The sequence below is a fragment of the Onychostruthus taczanowskii genome, unplaced genomic scaffold, assembly GCF_017590055.1.
Source record: "Onychostruthus taczanowskii isolate IOZ18803 unplaced genomic scaffold, ASM1759005v1 scaffold78, whole genome shotgun sequence".
NCBI classification, from domain to species: Eukaryota; Metazoa; Chordata; class Aves; order Passeriformes; family Passeridae; genus Onychostruthus; species Onychostruthus taczanowskii.
In genome coordinates, this window is record NW_024505671.1 from 2369421 (window position 1) to 2387167 (window position 17747).

General features: G+C 40.0%; 1 protein-coding gene across 7 annotated transcripts in view; it reads left to right on the forward strand.

Annotated features, from left to right (window-relative positions):
* The window catches only part of SASH1 (SAM and SH3 domain containing 1), a 535689-nt gene extending 518497 nt beyond the window's left edge, over positions 1 to 17192 (forward strand). For all 7 annotated transcript variants that reach the window (XM_041423458.1, XM_041423463.1, XM_041423459.1 and 4 more), the window contains 6 exons: positions 1022 to 1231; positions 1927 to 2077; positions 4576 to 4689; positions 10361 to 11499; positions 12055 to 12186; positions 12976 to 17192. In XM_041423458.1, coding sequence (XP_041279392.1) covers positions 1022 to 1231; positions 1927 to 2077; positions 4576 to 4689; positions 10361 to 11499; positions 12055 to 12186; positions 12976 to 13236 — 2007 coding nt within the window. In that variant the 3' untranslated portion in view covers positions 13237 to 17192. The remainder of the gene's footprint in view (positions 1 to 1021; positions 1232 to 1926; positions 2078 to 4575; positions 4690 to 10360; positions 11500 to 12054; positions 12187 to 12975) is intronic.
* The last annotated feature ends 555 nt before the right edge of the window (positions 17193 to 17747 follow it).

The following is a 17747-nucleotide window of genomic DNA, read 5'->3' on the forward strand; positions in this document are numbered from 1 at the left end:
ATTCTTAATCTTTTAGTGAATTTATATCTGTTTTTGAAGCCCTTTAACCTGTCTTCAACATTTAAGATTTCCTTATATAGCAGTTATAGAACTATAGCAAAATGTTATAGAACATAAGTAACTACTAGTGTTTCTCTGCATCCATGGAAAGACACTTGTGTCTTTAGTTTCTGGAAAATTAAACATGTGCCATGAACTCATTTCCATTTTGCAAGGGTTTCACTTGAAAGATTGGAAAAATACTTTGTCCGCCACAATGAAATAAGCCTCAATGGAAAAATGTTCAGAACTCTTGGAAGAAATGTGCATCACCTGCACACAGTGTCTCTTAAAGGCATTTCAGTTAATATAACTTGGTTTGAGTTAATATTGAAACACTTTGCTAACTGAGTGGTCACCACCCTTTAATTTTTCTGGATATCAGCTCTGATTATTTTTAGTTATGCTATAGTCAACTCAAACTATCTGACTCCTTACATTCATTACTTGAAATTCCAAGGGCAGCTAATTCCTGTTAAAGCAGATGTATGTAAGGTAATCTCTTGAGGCATGCAAAAGCAATTGCATTTCCATTTCTTTGTTATGGTCAGGAGCACATTAGGAAAAGCAACTTTATCAGTTCCCTCTGCATTGGCTTACTTTGCTCAGGAGATCTGATATGAAATTCTGCTCATATATACTGAGTGTGTTCTTGTTTGCACAAATTTTAAGTAGTTGCTGGCATAGAGACTTTTGTACCAAACAGCACTGATGCTGTACAGAGATGTCAACAGCTTTGTGAATCTGCACAGTTGGGGTCCATTCCAGGATCTTTTGTTGACTTGCTCTGAGGCATATCACCTAATTCCTTTTTCTTCCATTTGTAAAACAAGTTTAATCAGACATCTTTGCAAATGCAGTGGTTAACCTTTTGAAAACTGAAGTGTGTTGTCCATCCCACTTACATGGAAATCCAAGTCGGTGCATTTGCTTAAATATCTGTCAGAAAGCTAAACGGCTTTCTTGCTTCTTTGGTCTGCAGAAAGGTGACATCATTGATATAATCAGCAAACCCCCCATGGGCACCTGGATGGGTCTGTTGAACAACAAAGTTGGCACCTTCAAATTTATCTATGTGGATGTGTTAAATGAAGAGGAAGAGAAGCCGAAGCGGCCCACCAGGAGACGCCGAAAAAGCAGACCACCCCAGCCCAAGTCAGTTGAGGATCTCTTGGATCGCATCAATTTGAAGGTCCAAATCCTCTCTCTCTGCTTACACTTTCACTTTTTCTTGCAGGAAGGGGACCACACCGTTGAAGTTGTTTGTTTTGGAAGCTACACACCAGATTCATAATCCTAAGGATTGTCACACTGCTTAGCTGAATCAGGTCTTAGCTGCAGAGTGAAAATAGCTGAAGTGCAGAACTATCAGGCTTGATGAAGTGCCACAGGCTGTGAGTCGTGTACACTCAGACACTGTAAATTGTTGCACAGTATGACCACAGGCTAGCACACTCCAGAGACAAGCAAAAATGTAAAATAGCAACAGTTACCCTGTCTTTAAAGAGGACATTTTTTCCATGTTTGTATTCTGAAGTGCTTGGGATAAATTGGTGTGGCTGTCATTCACCCTTCATACTTCTCCCCTCATACCGAGCCATGCCACATTGTGCCTTCAGGTAGCATGATACCCAGGCCATCTAATACACTGCATTCCAAACACAACCGTACGTGCAGCATTCTAGTTCTGGCACAGCTACCTCCCTGAACTCAGAGCAGGGTTTATGCAAACTAAAATGCTATAATTTTGCTGTTGTGCATTGGTTTGCACTTACTTAACTTACTGCTTTTCTTGCTGGTTGCAAAAATCTCTTTTAGTATCTTTATTGACAAAATATGTTGAATAAATATGTTGTTTTACCACTCATTTTTTTTCCCTTTGTGCAGGAGCACATGCCCACTTTTCTGTTCAATGGTTATGAAGATCTGGATACCTTTAAGCTTTTAGAAGAAGAAGATTTGGATGAACTGAACATCCGAGATCCTGAGCACAGAGCTGTTCTCCTCACAGCAGTGGAACTTCTTCAGGAATATGATAGTATGTGGGATGTTTGAGGTTTTCTGTTTTACTAGAGCTCTGCCAAGAACCTTATGAACCCCTTAAAACCAGAAAACTTGTTCCAGGATTTTGATCTTTTTTTCTCCTAATATAGTTATTTCCAGGGTAATCCTGTGTAATGTTAGATTTGAGGGGTGACGTAAGACTTCTTTTGTTCTGCTGGAATTACTCTGTTTGTGTAAACCTTACCACCCAACTTATTTAATTAATATTAAGCGTACAACACATAACACTTTAGAATACTGATGTTCAAGAATAAACCCTGAGATTACCTACTTAAAGTAGAAGGCTGAGACATAGAAAATTGGAAAGAAGAAATTTCCAGATTACAGGGAAGATATTAAGATTATCAAAAGTTAAAAAAGTCAAAGCCCAGAGGGCTGTGAAGAAAGTATAATATGAATTAACTTCATCTGCACATGCTTTTGTTTCTTGGACTGTTAACTGCAGGATTGTAAAGGTATTGGTTGTGTATATGACAACACAGCAATTTTAAAAGGTAGCAAATATATCAGTCAAGTGCAAAGAGTGAAAAACAGCGACCCACCTATCTGTATACAACAATGCAGTTTTGCTCACTGAACCATGTGGTCTTGGGCAAGTGGTTGCAAAGACAAGGAAAAGTGGAATAAGCCATGGCAGTCAAATGCAAGTGTTATTATAGGAGTAAGCAGAGCCTAGCTGCAGCAACCTAAGACAGTACTGAATTCACCCTTCATCCCCAAGTGTCAGTAGAAGGTTGGTATCCACCAAGCAGAGTCAGTGGAATGGATTGTATGAGGACATTCTCAGCTGCTTCTGTGCAAATTCCTATGTTTTAGCTTAAACTTCCATAGCAACTATTTAAACAGCTGTTATTGAATGGGAAATGCTTAATTCAATTACAGCAATATGTGTGGTGAATATCTTTAGACAGTGCTGTGTGGCCTGTGTAGTTTTCTTGTTCATTTCCCAAAGAGGAATCCACGCTTTCCTTGCCCTTCTCTAGCTAATGAAGTTGCAGTTACAGAATTAGTTTCTTTTCACTTATATCAGAGTAGCTTTTTGCCACCTAAGATGAGCTTCTCTTCATTATTTGCAGACCTATTTAGAATGCTAAACTTCCCTGAAGTAATATTTTTTTTCAGGACCCTTCAATTTTGGTTTGCAAACTTGAAGATTTGGTGGTTGGAAAGTACAAATTCCAGCTCCAAGTCAGGATGATGAAGAGAAAGAGAAATGGAGGCCAGACAGATGGAATCTGGGAGGGGCAACAGCACATAGTTCTACCCTATAATTACCTGTCATGTGCTGAGTAGGAATTGGAGTAGCCATTTCTGACATTTCATTGCAAGGGGGAAAATTACCACAGCATAAATTGTACTCTTGTATCATGACACTGGTTTTCTGTATCTTCAGCTCCAGATTTAGCTCCTTTATGAAATATGATTCCTGACAAAAATTCTGGGTAAATTCCTGGAATCCAGTGTATGCAAGCTGGATGGACCACACTTGAGTGTTGGCTTTTTACATAGACCAAGGAAGGAAGGAATTGGCACCATTAGTCTCCTTCATGTCCCTTCATTCTTTGTTAGGGGACAGTATCTAATGTGCCAGATTCAGTCCCAGTCCTTCCTCCGGGTCTTGTGGAAGGTCATTCAGAGTTAGGATTTTTTTTTTTTTTCACTTGACTTGGTTCTTTTCAGCTCTTTTCTTCTGGTTTGGGTGTTGGAGAATTTTTTTAAGTCTTAGAAAGAACTTTGACACAATCATTTTAAAGTTCTGTGGTGGTAAGAGGCAGAACTTGGCATCAAGGCAGCTGAGGAGCACAGGAATTCCGTTCTGCTTTCATTGTGTACCATGCTGCTCCCTCACACTCTTGCTGTGGCTGTTGTTAATCATTTACCAAACAGGATGAATGTTTCCAACATTTGTGATGGCTTTCCTAATGCTCACTCTTTTCTGATACAAGTAATGCAATAGGAAACATTATAGAATCATTTCGGTTGCTAAAGACCTTTAAATACACCAAGTCCAACCGAGTCTACCACTAAAGCTGTCTCTAAGGGCCACATCTACATGTCTTTGAAATACCTCCAGTGATGGTGACTGAATCACTGCCCTGGGCAACCTATTTCAGTACCTGACCACCTTTTCAGTGAAGAAGGTTTTCTTAATTCACAAACTAAGCCTCCCCTGGCACAATTTGAGGCCGTTTCCTTTAGTCCCATTGTTTGTTGCTTGGCAGAAGAGGCTGACCCCCACCTGGCTACAATAGTGCAATTCAAGAGGGCATTTAGGTCTCCCCTGAGCCTTCTTTTCTCCAGCTCAACATGCCCAGCTCCCTCGACCACTCCTCATAAGGCTTGTGCTCCAGACCCTTCACCGGCTGTGTTGCCCTTCTCTGAACACACAAGATAATGGTGTTTGAAATGGAAGGTTGAGTTCAGCTGCATTTTCTGTTTGCCTGTTTTTCACTGTATTCTCACATCCTCTAGGTAACAGCGACCAGTCAGGATCTCAGGAGAAACTTCTCATTGAAGGCCAAGGCCTAAGCGGATGCTCTCCTCGGGATTCTGGCTGCTACGAAAGCAGTGAAAACCTGGAGAATGGTAATGGTGACAGCAATGAGCCTTATAGTTCCTGCAGACTTTTTTTTTTCAGTAGATATCTTCGTATACTTTTGCTCCTGTCCCTAGCTAACACAAGCTACTTCCTACTTTGTCCTTTGCTCTGACTACCTCTTTCCCTCTTGGCTTGAGCCATTGGTTTTCACCGCTACTGTTGCTAATTTATTTATTTGCATTAGTAGGAGACAAATCCCCTTTCACAAAGAGTCTTTGTTTCGTGTCCCTAAAGCAGCAGTCTTTTTCACTGCCATTCCCCTGCCTTCTCCACTCCCAATCATATTCTTATGCCACTGTGCCTCATGAGGCTTGCACTGGTTGCACATTGATGGCCCAAGTCTAAGAGACCACCAATGGAGAAGTCTCTGAACTTTACTGAGATTAGGAAGATTTCTTTTGAACCCATACAAAATCTGTTAAGAAAAAATGTTCTTTATTTTAAGCCATATTTTTCTGTTTGCCTTGGGATGCATGTTGCATCATCCTCTGATCAGAACCCAGCTGCAGAGATTTAGGACTTTTTAGTGTATGAACACTAGAAAGTTAAATTATTGACAAGTTGGGAAGGAAATTAACTATGAAAAAAATGCTAATGATAGCATTGCGTATCAGTTCCTATTGCCTTAACCTGCATCAGTGAAAGGTGATGCACTGAAAAATTACTAAGACAGATGATGTTAGTAGAGATTGCTGTCTCTGATCTGAAGAAACAGGTTATTGTTCTGTGTTATTGTGCTGCATGTTTTACTTCAGGGATAATCTAAACTTGTCATTAGGGATGACATATTCAAAGAGTTGAAATGGGTTTGAGTTGGGCATTTTCACTCCAAGCATTTGAGCCATGTCTTGGCCTCAGACTGCCTGGATTCATTGCTAAGATTCACCATATATAGGACACCAAGAACAGTATAAACAGATTCTGTACACCCCTTATAGTGGCCATTTTTCCAGTTTAAAATAAGAGCTAAGAATCCTACTCCTAGTATGTGCATTTTCTGTTAGTCTGCCACTAAAAAATAACCATTCATTGAAGAAAATTGCAATTTGCTTTGAAGCTGAATGCCTGAAATTGACAGTATACTAAATTCCTGAAAGTGGGGAGGCTTTTTTCTTGAATAGGAATCCACATCCAGTAGGCATGCTGGAATAGAATCATATATGACATATGTGACTATTTTCTTTTCTTTTTATCTCAAAGTACAATCATAATGATAGCTGTAACACTAAATTTAAAGTGCTGCCTGTACATTTTCCTTATTTTAACAATATAATAAAATCTTTAGAAAGCAATTGGCATTGCCTGTCTGGTTGGATACTTAAGTTTAAACTAATATTTCTGCCTGAGTTTTTCAGAATGTGAAATGCTGATGATTTTTATATTGTTTTTTATGTGTGACTTGATGCATTTCTGCATAATTTTTGCTCACAAATGCATTTACTGCTTGTTTTGAAAACCACTATGAAAAGAACATTTGATTCATTCCGAGATTTTGTCAAGGCTATTTAATATGAAAAGTACTCTACCTTCTTTGCAAAGTTCATGGTCTGTAGTTGTTTATCTGCATATTTTTTTCAAAGTACAGTATGTTCTCATTTAGGGTAGTCACTTGTCTGGTATAAATATCATAAAGTGCATATCTGCACTTCATAAAGGGGTAAGTGCATTCTGAGAAGAAACCAGTCTTCAGATTTTCTGGGGAATGGTTATACATAATATTTTTATGAATAGTACAGCATCCAGTTTGGGGCTGATATTGGATCCTTTGGCATCAGTTCAAGATTTCAGAGCTGCTCTTACATTTTGGCTAGAAAATGGTTTGCTATGTGCTATAAAAGAGTATCTTTTGTAAGTACTTTTCTGGGTCCCACTTCAGTAATACTTGGATATTCTCTTAGGTATCTACAGTGTACTTAGAGCAGCATTGTGGGTTTATTTCAATTCACAGAGAGCATGTAGTCTGTGACCTATCCAGTGTTAGATGAAAAAAACTCAGAGCAGGAAGTCACCATCCATGGTCAGGCAATTAGTCCATATAGAAACAGGGCAGAGAGAGCAAGCTGTCCCTTAGACTTGTGACAATGGTGCAGTTATTTGGCTTGTTTTGCATGCAGGTGTCAACAGACTGAGGTGCATTTGGAAACCATATCAGAAATCTGGTTCTCACAGGACTGGACAAAAGCAGATAGCTACAGAATGGTATAAGAACAGAGCATGCATATCTGATGCTTCCCAGGACATTTTTGGGGAATGACTCATTTAAGGACTTAATTTGGGTGCTGTTTCCTGGAATTCATTGATTTTCTTGAAACTTTTTATGAATGTCCCTGGTCTTCCGTAGATCCTCCAGACCTAACAGTATCTGTATACAGACCTCTGTCATACTCCCTCCCAAGTCATCTCTTTGCTAGTCTGAGAAGGCCTATTAATTATTCCCTATAGGCCATTCCCATCCCTGTTCATGCCTGGCTTCTTTGACTCTTCACTTGTTATGTTGTGTAGTTTTTTCAGGGGGATGTGAAGAGATAAGACTTGCACATGCAATGTGCAGTCTTGAATGAGCAGACAAACCAGGCCTTATCAGGTTGAGATAAGGGTGTTCTCTGATTTAATCAGAAACTGATGCCCCATAGTACCAGGCAGGCAACCTAAGCAGTTCGGCATTCAGTCCTGATTAGTCAGCAAAGGAAGCAAAAGAACAGGTGGCCACATTGCCTAATGTAATGTGCATTTCTACTAGTTTGTAATCAATAGAAAAAGCAATGAGGCCAGTATTGTGCCATCATCTTTGTTGTGTCAACAGAGCAGTTTGAAATGCACCCAAAATACAGCCACAGAAAGCAATACCAAAATGAAGTTAATCTGGGATTTGGACACTGCATTCTGTGTCTGGTTTTGCATACTTAAATTTCTGAGGACCACCTTCCACAAATTAAAAAAAAGTACTGTGAGAAATGCTGAAAATTTTTTGCAGTAGCTATGGTACCTCCAGAAAGATTTCCCAAGATAGTCCCCTCTCTTCTGAGGCAGATGATGACACTGAATCCAAAGGAACTTTTCCTTTCCTGTATGGTAATAGCAAGAAGTATCATAAGAGATGGAGAGTGCTTTGTTTAGCAAGAATTGCACCATAACATCCAATAGAAGAGTTGAAATATTGCCTGTAGCTTGAACTAAACCTGGAAATAATATAAACTTTGCATTCATTTTGTGCAAGGACCACCTTTGTAGTCTTATTTTTTACCCACGTATCTGTGTCATTCTGCACACATTTGAATCACAGATATCTCTATGGTTTACAGCCCTATGAAAGGCATTAGTCTGCATAACTGTACCTGGGGCTCAAAAGACTTATTAACAAAATACCAAATTATCAAAAATCACAAGTGTTATTATCAAAAATCGTAACATTAAAAATGTGATTTAAGCTTTACTAGCTGTACACTTTAACCCTTTCAGAATGTTTTCCTTTTCTTTTTCTTAAGGTAGGGAACGTTGCATTTGTGGACATTATTTCTATAACTCTCCGCTCTGTGAAAACAACTTTAAAATATATTTAAAAATCTGTTTTCAGGAAATATTACCTTCCTGTTTTAGTGTCTCAGAAGCATAATGAAATTATACCTGACAGTCAGGAGGAGGGAAGGAATAGAGGAAAAATGATAAATAAATCATAGCTCCCCTCCTGATACTGCTCTTCACTTAAATCACATTAAAACAAATTACATTCTCAGCTACTGTCCTTTGTACAAAGCAGTATAATTGAACCCAGCACTATCTTTTAAACCATTTTGAAGCTGAGAGCTTAAAGATTGCATGTTTGGTTATATATGCTATAGAAAAAATATTTTGAACTTCCTCCCATTCTCACCTCATTTGTGTATGTATGCGTAACAGGGTTGGAGTGAACTAAAGTTTTGATTTTACTTTCACAAAATTTCTCTTCTCTTTTTTTTTTTTTTCCCCTTAATTTTCTGTTCCTCATTTCTTCTTCTTTTTTTTTTTTTTTTCCCCTTAATTTTCTGTTCCGCATTTCTTCTTCCTTTTTTTTTTTCTATTCCCAGGCTACTTTACACAGACAGACCCCATTTCTAAAGAAATGAAATGCTGCTTACTAGATACTCTTATGGCTTCAGTAAGAGCTTATATTGCACAGCAGTAGGGTTTTTCACAACTTTTCTTCTAGTACTGAGGTTCCTGAGTGGGCCTTCCTAAAATCCGTGAAACCCCTGATCAGTATATCAGACTGAAAAGAAGGCACATGGATTTTGTAGCGTGAGCTGTGACAGCAAGTCCCAGACAATAAGGTGAATTACTGCACAAGTCAGGCATGTGCTAGCAAATATGAATGATGGAAAGAGAACATTCCTTTCCATGCTCATTAAATATTGCCATTAGTGGCCAGGAGGCACAAAAAAATGAATGTAACATTTCTTACACGTCTTTCTAGTGTGATTGCAAGTTATTTTCAGCAGTGACCTAGCTCCATGGAAGGGTGCAGACAGAGAGGGTCTTTCTGCTACTTTTCTGAGTTACCTGAACTCAAGGTAGCAGCAACGGAGACAACTTCAGTGTGGGATGTGTATCTGTTAGCATTTTGGGGAAATGGTGATATTTAGCTTTAGTTGAAGTGTGAGCAGTACAGCTTCTGAGAAAGGGGTTGCTATGTGCTCACATTGGTCCTTATGGGCTCACCTTGATTTTAACTTCTTTTGATGGGACTGTTTTCCTTATATCTCCTTGAGTGTAACCTCCATTTTCTTTGTTAGTTTTCTGGATGCTTCAGTTTTCAAACTCCTTAAGCAGAGTAAGAGGCAAGAGAAAGGAAGGTATTTATTATTTTAGGTTAAACAGGTTCTTTCATTCATGTGCAAGGTGAAGAGTGTATATTACTCAAAAGCCAAGCACTGGATTTCTAGCAGGATAAAGTCTGAAGGCAAACAGTACAAGAAGAAAGCATTTATTGCTTGAAAGTATGCACTATGGCTTGAGACTAACACTAACATTAGTCACACTTGAAACTCCTTTTAGAAGCACTTCTCCATCTCATAAGATCTTTTTCTGTAAAACTCTGCCATTGCTGCAAGTTTAGCAGTCTTCATGCTCTTTCTTGCTCTCTGTTTTGCCATTGCGAATAGTTTGCTGCTCATTTAAAAGAAGAAATAACTCTATTGGCATATAATTAAAAAATTCATAGACAGGGTGTTTTTAAAAAATCCTATGCAAACTATTACACTTTATTAAAATATGAATATTATTTATGTACTAAGATTAGAGACTACGAAAAAGAAATGTACATCTTCTGAGGTGTTTCAGGGGGGCCTGTCAAACCACTTGGTACAATGAGTACTGTATCAGTCTAACTGAAGGATACAGTACTTCTACACTGAACAAGGTTTATATGAGCTAAACCTCAACTCTCGGCCAGTCGGAGAGTAGGAACGATACTAAGTATTTTGGATGTATCTCACTTAACAGATAATAGTTACTAATAAAGCTGAAGTTCAAATCAAATCTTTATGCTTGAAATGGCATTGAGTTCTTCTACACTTAGAATTAACAGAAAGGGAATAAATCATTTTGTTTCAGAAGCATTTGAAAGGGATCTGTTATTGTGCTGCAGATTTCATTTTTAATGGTGTATTTATTTCTTCCTAGGTAAAACTCGAAGGACCTGTCTTCCACCCTCTAAATCAGCAATTGAGCATAGCTTTAGGGATTTCAGCAGAAACCAGCTATCAAATTATCCCACGCTTCCGCTAACCAAGTCAACAGAAACTCTGCAGCCAGGTGAAAAAGAAAGCCGGCTGGGTTGTGCACATCGTGCTCTGAAGAGCTCTGTCAAGCTTCCGGCCGTCACGGCTTTGAAGAAGAACCGCAGAAGTTTACCAGTTGCTGTGTGTCGAAGCTATGAAGCTCTGGATGGCCCCCAGGGTGTAGATACATGGCCAAGATCTCACTCACTGGATGATCTCCAGGGAGAACCCAATACTAACTTACAGGACGCTAACAAGAAAGTAGGTTCTTTTCCTCAGGATTCACTGGATATAGCTAAAAAGGCAGTTGGCTCTGCCTTGCCGCCTCATTCTCATGGAGGCAGCTGTAAGGTAGATGATGTCATGGCTAAGCAGGGCAAAGGAGCTGCTAATTCTCAGAAGGGAAGAGCTAAGGAATTGAACTGCTCTGTAATGGAGAATGCAGGTGGAAAGCCTGCTCCATTCCCCCTGAAAAACTGTGAAGCTCAGCCTGCCTTAGTGATGCATCATGCAACAAGGACACCTCTGGAAATACAGAGTAAAAGTTTTCATGACCTTGCACGGGCTGATTATGCTCCAGTCCTCAAGGGAGGTCTAGAAGCTGAGCAAAAAAGCACAAATGAGGCAAGAATGCAACCAAAAAATCCTTCTCAGCCACCACCTGTCCCTGCCAAAAAATGCCGAGAACGCCTTTCTAATGGATTATACCATCCTCCCACGACCACAAGTGGAAACCACTCAAGTTTAGAAGCACCATGTTTGCCAGTAAAAAAGACCAGCTCATTTACTCCCATTGATTGTCATGGAGTACCTGTCCATAGGACATCTTCTGAACAGGAGCCCAGTAGCCCTCCTAGCCCGTTGCCACCCTGGCTGTCGGAGCTCCCAGAGACTGCTAGTGTTCAGCAGCATGTGGTAAAGCTTGGTCCTGCATCAGCAAGGAAAGTCTCTTGCAGCAGAGGAATGGATCTGGAAATGGTGATAGAAAATAAGCTTCAGTCTGAAGACATTGATCTTACTGAAGAACCGTACTCAGACAAGGTAGGTGGTAATCACTGCAGTGATTTTATTCCGCTAGCATTCCAAGGGACAGTCTGTCATTCATTGTATCTGTCATTTTTTGTGGGTAACTGGCCAAGATAAACCAACAATCATTGGGATGTTAGACATTCTACAGCTCTTGTTTATCTTTGCTATCAGACTTTATGACTGAAGTAGTTCTTGTGTTGAAGGGGACTCAGAAATCCCAGACTTCTTCTGAACCTTCATCTTTTCAGACCACTGGTGCCTTGGTGGCACTGGACATGGGAATGTGTCTTTCTCTGCTAATGTGGGAGAGTAGAGCTGAAAAAGGAAGTAATGATTAGATTTTATGTTTCCAAGAAACTCTGAATTGATAGCATCAATTAGTACTTCTTTTTGTAGTGGGGGGAGGGAAGGAGTCTTTTAGGGATTGCTTTTTTAGTTTTCCTGGAACCTTCAGGAAAGCTCCTTCTTGCTCCCATCCTTGCTCTCTTTCTGTTGCATTCGTTGGTCTCTATAGCTACACCTCTTTAACCTGTCCTCTCTCCTTTGTGTCTGGCTGGGAATATTCAGCATGGTCGCTGTGGCATTCCTGAGGCTTTGGTACAGAGGTACTCTGAAGACTTAGAGCAGCCTGAAAAGGATGTGGCTACAAACATGGACGAAATCCGGGTAAAGCAGCTGAGGAAGCAGCATCGCATGGCAGTGAGTATTTCCATAAAGCAGATTTTCTTTGTGAACAGACTTTTAAAAGGACTGGCTAGTAGTAAAGGGAGATACTTGAGAAGTCCTGGTACAGAAGTACTCTTTATATTCATCCAGCAGGTACAAGATAGGTAGAGGTACTGCAGGGGTAGGAGGTACCTCCCCCAATCCCAAAGGACAGTCAGTAGTTAAAAGGAGAGTGGACAGCCCTCTCTTGACCAAATAATGATGTTAAAAGTCTAAGCAGACTGCAAGCAGTGGTAACAGAGACTTGCTCACTAAGGATGGCAGATATTAAATGCTTCTGTATTAAAATTTCAAAGGTTTTACACTCCTTTTTCATTTCTTAACCTATACTAGTGTCTACTTCTCCTTAGCAAAAGCAGAAGGAAGAAACCATCAAAAACTTTAATGGCTTCTTCTGAGAGAACTTGGTCTGTCTGAGGAGGTAATAGGCAAAATTGGTATTCTCTTGCCTTACTGAGAAATTAAATGGATCACTCTGAAAAGTCTTACTACTGTGTACTCTTTACTGATCTCAGACTAATTCAGAATTGTATGTGAAAGTCAGCCCACAATATTGCCAAAATTGTTGTCAGTGCTTCTGGCCAAGGGATCTGAACCTTTCAGCCCCACCACTCTCATACTGACAAATGTGACATGAGAGAAGTTAGGACATCTGCTATGAAATTCCACCCATTTGGGAGAGAAAACAAACAAAAAAAGGACCTGTTGTAAAACAAGCAGATGTGTTTAACATTAAGGGTTATCTCTTCTTTTACTCCCCAGATTCCAAGTGGAGGACTCACAGAAATTTGCCGTAAACCTGTATCCCCAGGACTCATCACCTCTGTGTCTGACTGGCTGATTTCCATTGGTCTGCCTATGTATTCCAGCCTGCTCACAGAAGCAGGATTCAACACACTGAGCAAAGTGCCTTCTCTGTCACAAACTTGCCTTCAAAAAGCTGGCATCACAGAGGAAAGGCACATAAGCAAGCTCCTGGCAGCAGCAAGACTCTTCAAACCTCTTGATCCAGAGGCAATTTAACATGCTCCATAGTGTGACATTGCCTGGTTGAGAATCCACTGCTTCTTCCTGCACCAGTACCACTCTAATCACTTCACATAGCTAAAGGGATCAAGGAAGTGGCTCCCCAGGACAAGCAAGATATCTTCTTGAAAGGATATGAAAGTATTTGGCCACTGAAGGAGAAGAGAAGCAACCACCAGGTAACATAGATGTGGTACTTCCCTCCCCCCTCACTCCCATCTAAAGTATTCCTGTTTCATAAACTGCACAGGGTTGGCATGAGAATCAGACAGCTTCACAGAATTAAGCGACCCTTGCACATTTTCCTCGAGTTTGTGATAGTGATACTAGTAACAGGTCTTTTGTACATCTAGGTTCCAGGTACCTGAAATCAGTCCTAAAGACCAGGTACAAATCAAGGTGCAAATTCCAGTAGAAGCTGTTTGGCAAATGTCTTTTGTTTATTACAGCAGTCTAGAGCTAAACACAAAGCCCTCCCCAGTCATCTTTGCTGTTGCTTGGTGTAGGTCCCAGTTGCTACGAAGCCTTTAGCTAGGCTGAAGTTGATGGACTGAAATTAGTTTTCAGTGTGGTCCATCTCTGTCACTTCAATGCAACTAACCCACAGAGAGTCAGAAAGCTTCTTTTTATTTGTACAGAGCTGAGGTCATTTTTATTAACTGCTTTCTAGCAATCAGCTTTTTATTTGCCTTAAAATAAGCTTTTAAGCAGTTACCTAGTGTTCACTTTACCTGTTTTCACAATTCGCAAGCCTTGTTTCAACCTGTCACACTTAAGTTGCATTTAGGGTGATTTCCAGCTGAAGTAGCTTCTATAAAATGCCTCATCATAACATCTCCTGTGTTGTAGAGGTGCTTTCACAAATGCAGGGATATGCTAGGTTTCGGTTGTCAGGTTAACTTCTTGTTCGCTACAGTTTGCATTTACTGTTGTTACTAAACTGTTCCAAGATATACTGCCTTGTATATATGTAACTGCTTTTCATTTTAATCATATTCTGTGTACTGTGTTATATTGTCAATCATTATGCTGCAGCTTTGACTTGGTATCCTGACCATATTGATTCCAAACAGTGGGTTTCTGCAAATGAAAATTCACTTGCATTGAAAAAGCAAATTGCGTCCCACAGAAATCATTAGACCCAGTAATTCCATTACATGGACAAGAAAATTCCCAGATAGTCTTATGAATAACACTGTGATTTTTAGAACACACCACTGCATTAATATTACCACTGGAAAAGAGCATTGTTCTGGCAAATGTAATGAACCATTTTTCATGATGCTATGATATTTTTCTGCCTAACTCCATGTGAAACGTTCCAGTTGCATATGTGACTAATGATAGATTTTATTTTTCTATATTGGGTACACATTTTATATACCAAATACAAATTATCATGAATAGCACATAACCAGCTTTTTCTTTGGGGTCTAAATGTGGTGTGTCCTTCAGCTTCTTGTAGGGAAAATGCTGTGTGGAAGACAGAGCAAGCTTAGTCTGGCAGGTAAAGGGAGATAGAATAGAAACCTGGGCACAGGCCGGGATGTGTGGCTGTTTCCAGTATCAGTTCTGACATCAATTTACTCTATAGAACCAGACAAGGCACTTCACTGTTTGGTGCCCCAATTACTCCAGTCTCATACTGAGCTAATGACTTCTGATAAAATGCTGTCAGATTGATGAATGAAAGACTGTGGTTACTCCATGATTCCTTACTATATCTGGCCCTTCCACAGTCATGTTTTAAGTGGATGAATATGCATTTTACTACAGATGATAACTAATTTGCCTTCTGGTAGAACTGATAGCTTCCCACATTTCGTATTTCACCAGTGCCTACTGCATATCATCATATGAAGGCAACTAAGTCACTGATGCAACTTGAAATTGTTCTCAAGCAAAGCTCTTTAATATTCTCCTTGGTGTCTGATAAGCAGCATGTTCTGATATGACAGAATGAGGAGAGATACAGCAGACATGTTTTGTACAGCTGGTGAAAATCTGTGCAGCCTCGCCTCAAGTCCTGTGTGCAGTTTTGGGCACCAGAATATAAAAATTACATTAAGCTATTGGGAAGCATCCAAAGGAGGGCCACGAGGATGGAGAAGGTCTGGAGGGAAAGCTTTGTGCGGAACAGCTGAGTCTGTTCAGCCTGGAGGAAATGGAGGGGAGACCTCATTGCACATCCTCAGGAGAGGAAGCAGAGGGGCAGGTACTGATCTCTTCACTCTGGTGACCAGGACCCAAGGGAGTGACCTGAAGCTGAGTCAGGGGAGGTTTAGGTTGGCTATCAGGAAAAGGTTCTTCATCCAGAGGGTGGTTGGGCACTGGAACAGGCTCCCCAAGGAAGTGGTCACTACTCCAAGCCTGTCTGAGTTCAAAAGATGTTTGGACAACGCTCTCAGGTACATGGTGTGACTCTTGGGGATGGTGCTGTGTGGGACCAGGAGTTGGACTGAAAGGGTCCCCTTTTGTAGCTCAGTATGTCCTATGATTCTAAAAAACAAAAGAAAAAAAATATAATTAAGGGGGTTTTTAATCATTATTATTTTTCTCTTGTTCCTCTCTGAGGCTTACATGGTGACTGTCAGTAAGCAGGAGATGGAAAGAGTATTGAGACTTCCTGGGATTGCTAGCAGGGACCAGAACAGAGTAGAAGTAAGTGGACAAGCAGTTATATAGGAGCGAGGGGAAAGTCCAAGCTGACTATAGCAATAAAAAAGGAAACAAATTTCCTTGTGTTGCGGGGAAGACAAGTCATATAATAAAGCTCTCCCATATTAATCACTTCCCCGTCTCTTAATAACAGAAGGAGAATTATGGGAATAAGCTGAACCTGTTTGCCAAACTCTCTTTGTAAATCTATTCTTTTTAAATCATTATGCGACCCAGGGAAACCAAATCACACCCATCAGGACTGGAGTGAGCAGTTTGAGATTTATGAGTTTTAATATTTGTTTTGTTTTCTTTTATAGACTGTGCTTTGTAGTCTTACTACAGTTTTAGTTTATATTCTAATAATAAAAAAAAAAAGCCTTAAGCTTCTCAGTGTTTGAGCTTCCCTGCTGTGGTTTCAGTGACCTGTGGCATTCCCCAAGCAGGTGAGGTGGCGCATTACGAGAGCCATAACCTCTTGCATCTTCTTGCAACCTTCAGTGCTCTAAGCAAAAGTTCATTCATTAACTCTTGCAAAGCACAGAAGAAACCTGCTGCTGGAATCTTCATCTGCTCTGCTCAGGCTCGCCATGTTAAGTATCTATCCATTGTATCTTAGTAACTCAGACAGCTCTTTAACAATAGAAGCAGCAAGCCCAAAATGCTACCAAATGCCATCATAATCATATGCTTTGATCAATAACCTGCTGTTGCTCCCCAGCTGACAATTCCCTGTGCTGTTCTATGAGCCTGGCTGTGGATGCAGACTGGGAGCATGATCAGGAGCATTAAACATTGGATTATTCGAACAGGCCATCATGTCTAAGAGCAGCAATAGTGGTCGATTCACCAAGTCACAGCTGTGCAGTTGTACTGTATTATTTTTAGAATAAATAATACTTTCAGTCCAAGATACTTTTAGCATTAATTGACACCCTTTGGGGAATCAAAACTGTCAAGCAAGTTATGTAACAACTAACAAAGTTGCACTTTCTGTATATGAAATCAATATTTAAATAACTTATTTTTCTCCATTTGCTGTTCTTAAATGATGTAAGTAGCTGTAATATACCAGTACTCAATATGTCCTGCAGTTTGCTTCAACCCAAGAAAGCTGTGTATTGTAAAGAAAAAAAAAAAAAAACAAAATATGAATGTGTAAAGATTATTGTGCTGTTTCATTTAGCAAAAAAAATGGTTGACAAAAGGGTTTTCCTGTGTATCAAAACTTGTCTATAATTATATGTCATACTGTTCATAGATAAAAAAATAAATAAATTTCCATGCTCTCTCTCTTTTTTGTTGTTGTTGTTTTTAATTTTGCTAACAGATCCTCTGTTTCATGCTTACGTTAGTGATGTCTGGTGATGTAATTTTTTTTGCTTATTTCTTTGGCCCTCACCCTGTAGCTTACGAAGCCTCTAGTTCCTCTCCCTGTAACCACTCTCAGCACATTTACAGCAGGTGGAAAAGGTTTAAAAAATTTTAAAATATTAAAAGCCTTGCTAATTCAGTACTAGAAGCAGCTGTTAAATTATATGATGTGAATCAGCACAGTCCAGACTTTGTCTGTTATATCCTGTGAATGTCCAGCTGCTGGGCTCAGTGAGATGTGCGTGAGAGGCCTCCCACATCTCCCCTTGGGAGCTTTACCACTTTGCAGTGGAATAATGAATAATTGGTGAACCCAGAGGAAGGGCCCACGAGTACAATGCTGTGGAGTTGTAGTTCCAGCTCTTGCCTGCAAGAAGGGATTTCAGACCTGGTTTGCAAATACAGCTCTGCTTTGTTTGGCTGGTGAGGTGCTGTAACTCCTGAGCAATCAGGTAATGTCTCCAGTCTGGAATAAG